At 59.6% G+C, this 2,286-nt stretch overlaps 1 protein-coding gene across 1 annotated transcript; it reads left to right on the top strand.

The window, feature by feature from the left end:
• The first annotated feature begins 631 nt into the window (after positions 1-631).
• Positions 632-2,057, top strand: LOC122364482 (galactoside alpha-(1,2)-fucosyltransferase 2-like). The gene has a single exon (XM_043334883.1). It carries the CDS (start codon positions 759-761, stop codon positions 1,974-1,976), a length of 1,218 nt encoding a protein of 405 aa, XP_043190818.1. The 5' UTR covers positions 632-758; the 3' UTR covers positions 1,977-2,057.
• Positions 2,058-2,286: the final 229 nt, after the last annotated feature.

Genomic DNA, 2,286 nt, shown 5'->3' with positions numbered 1-2,286 from the left:
TGGGCTAGTGTGCCGGAGATGGGAGATGATTCCATGAGGGATCGAAATGTTGGCTTGGTTGTGCTCTCGATGAGAAAAAAAAAAACAACTTTAGATACTTGGCCGCAAAAGCATCAGTTTTGAAAAAAAGTTTGCTGAAAAGCAAAAAAATCACAAAAATGGACATAGCCATTTGAAGGGCAAAAAGTTGCCTACTTTGTTACGTCTTGCCTTTTCGAAACTTTATGTGCTACAAGTTCTTCAAGTTTCGGAGATATAGCAGAATGGTGCGTCATGAATATGATGTCAATAAATTGCTATTACCTACATCTGAAAGTTCTGGGGTGGGGAATTTTGTTAATCTTCTGAGGGCTTAAAATGAAGACTTAAAAATATTGCATTGGTATCAAGCAGCTAGGCTCCAAGCATTCAAAAGACGTTGCAGAAATGCGGGGTCAGATCCCTCAGCTGACGGTGCGTTACGCTCAGTGTTTGGTCACGTCGCCCGACCGCACTGTGCACACGTGCCGCCGGTAACGGGACCGTCTCGCCGTGGTTCGCTCGTGTGCCGGTGTGTGGGACGGCACCCGTGCCGGGCGCCGGTACACGGTGTCAGTCGTGGGAGCCGCCTCCAGCAGACCGTGGCAGTGTGCGGCGGAGCGTCCGGCCGGCAGCAGTGCGCAGTCGGCGCCGAGCAGGAGACCCTGTGACTGCTCTGCCCGACATGCTCCGGTGCTCGGCGGGGTGGCCCGTGCGTGCGACTGCTCCGTTTGGGTCGTATGTGGACAGTGAGCGGTGAACGGCGCCCCGTGACGGGTCGGGCGATGCCTGTGCTCGGCGGCCGGCAGGGTCTGCGCCGCCTGACCGCCGGTCTGACTCTGGTGTTGACGTGCGTCTTGTTGATGCAGTCAGCGCATCGGCAGCATCCGCGCTGGGTGTCCACGGAACAGAGAGGAGGGACAGAGGAGGACCAGCAGGCCGGCGAGGGCCCGACCTCTGTGAGTGACGTGCTACTGCGGCTGTGTCCTCCGCTGCACGGCCATGTGGACTCGTCGGACGTGCCTGCCAACGTCCAGCACGTCCTGCGCTGGGCCTGCCTCCAGCTGGAGAAGCCGTCACCGCCGCCGGCCACCCCGACCGGCTGCAATAAAACGGTCTCTTACCTGCCGATCGGCCGGCTAGGCAACCTGATGGGCCTGTACGCCATCATCTACAGCTACAGCAGAATCTACGGCGCTGCCGGGTATGTGGACGATAAGATGCTGACCAAGCTGACGCGCTACTTCCCTGGCCTGTCGCTGCCGCCCTCGTCGCGGCTTCCCACGGGGGTTCAGCGGCACAACATATCCTACCAGGACGCCGCCAAGTATCTCGAGTGCGAGCCGGGGGAACACCACTCCCAGCCGCAGCATTATCTGATTACCATCTACCCGGACCGAAACGGCATCGACCTCTTTCACCCGTTCTACTCGGAGCTGCGCCGAGAGTTTGAGTTCTCTGCGCGTCTGCAGCAGCAGGCGCAGACGTTCCTTCACTACGCGCGTGGCAAGCGCAGCACCGTCACCTTCATCGGTGTGCATGTGCGCCGTACCGACTACCGCGCATACATTGAAACCAAGTACAAGGGCGCGCTGCCCGACGAGGAATACCTCAGCCGTGCGCTCGACTTCTACCGGCGCCGCTACGCCGACGCGCTCTTCATCGTCTGTTCCGACGAGCTCGACTATGTAGCCAAGCAGCTGCACGTGCGTGAGAGCAAAGACATCGTACTAGCCGGCAACCGGAACCTGGAGGACCCGGGCCGCGACATGGCGCTGCTGGCGGCCTGCAACCACTCTGTGGTGACGGTGGGCACGTACGGCTTCTGGGGCGCCTACCTGGCCGGCGGCACGGTGCTGGCACCCGAACAGCAGACGCACATGACCATGGGCGACCGGCACGCGCCGCTGCTGGAGATCCAGCTGGCCGGCGCCGACAACTGGGTGGCGCTGAGGTGATGGAGGACCGCGGCCAGATGAGCCGAGAGGAGGACCGCGAAGGCCGGGAACTGGGAGGGGCAGCAGAGTCCAGGGACAGCAGTTAAGGGAGAGCGGTGAGGCGTACTCCACGATCGGGAAGGTGCTGTAGCTCGAGGTTGCAGTCGCGTGTCTTGTGCGTGGTGAGAGGCCGGTGGCCGCGGTGATATAATATGATGGGCCTGTGAATGTTATGCTTGTTTCGATCGAATAGGAAATGAATGGGCAATAGCATGCTTTAAGCATGTGGTGCTAGACTGGTTATGGTACATCGTGGTCAGGCTGCGACATT

This window comes from Amphibalanus amphitrite, unplaced genomic scaffold, assembly GCF_019059575.1.
Source record: "Amphibalanus amphitrite isolate SeventyFive unplaced genomic scaffold, NRLGWU_Aamphi_draft 000679F_arrow, whole genome shotgun sequence".
Classification (NCBI taxonomy): Eukaryota; Metazoa; Arthropoda; class Thecostraca; order Balanomorpha; family Balanidae; genus Amphibalanus; species Amphibalanus amphitrite.
Note: the sequence above shows the minus strand (reverse complement) of the source record. Positions and strands in the feature narration are given on the sequence as shown.

Excerpts from the sequence above, each read along its gene's own strand:
- LOC122364482 (XM_043334883.1), top strand. The coding sequence starts at position 759 with ATGTGGACAGTGAGCGGTGAACGGCGCCCCGTGACGGGTCGGGCGATG.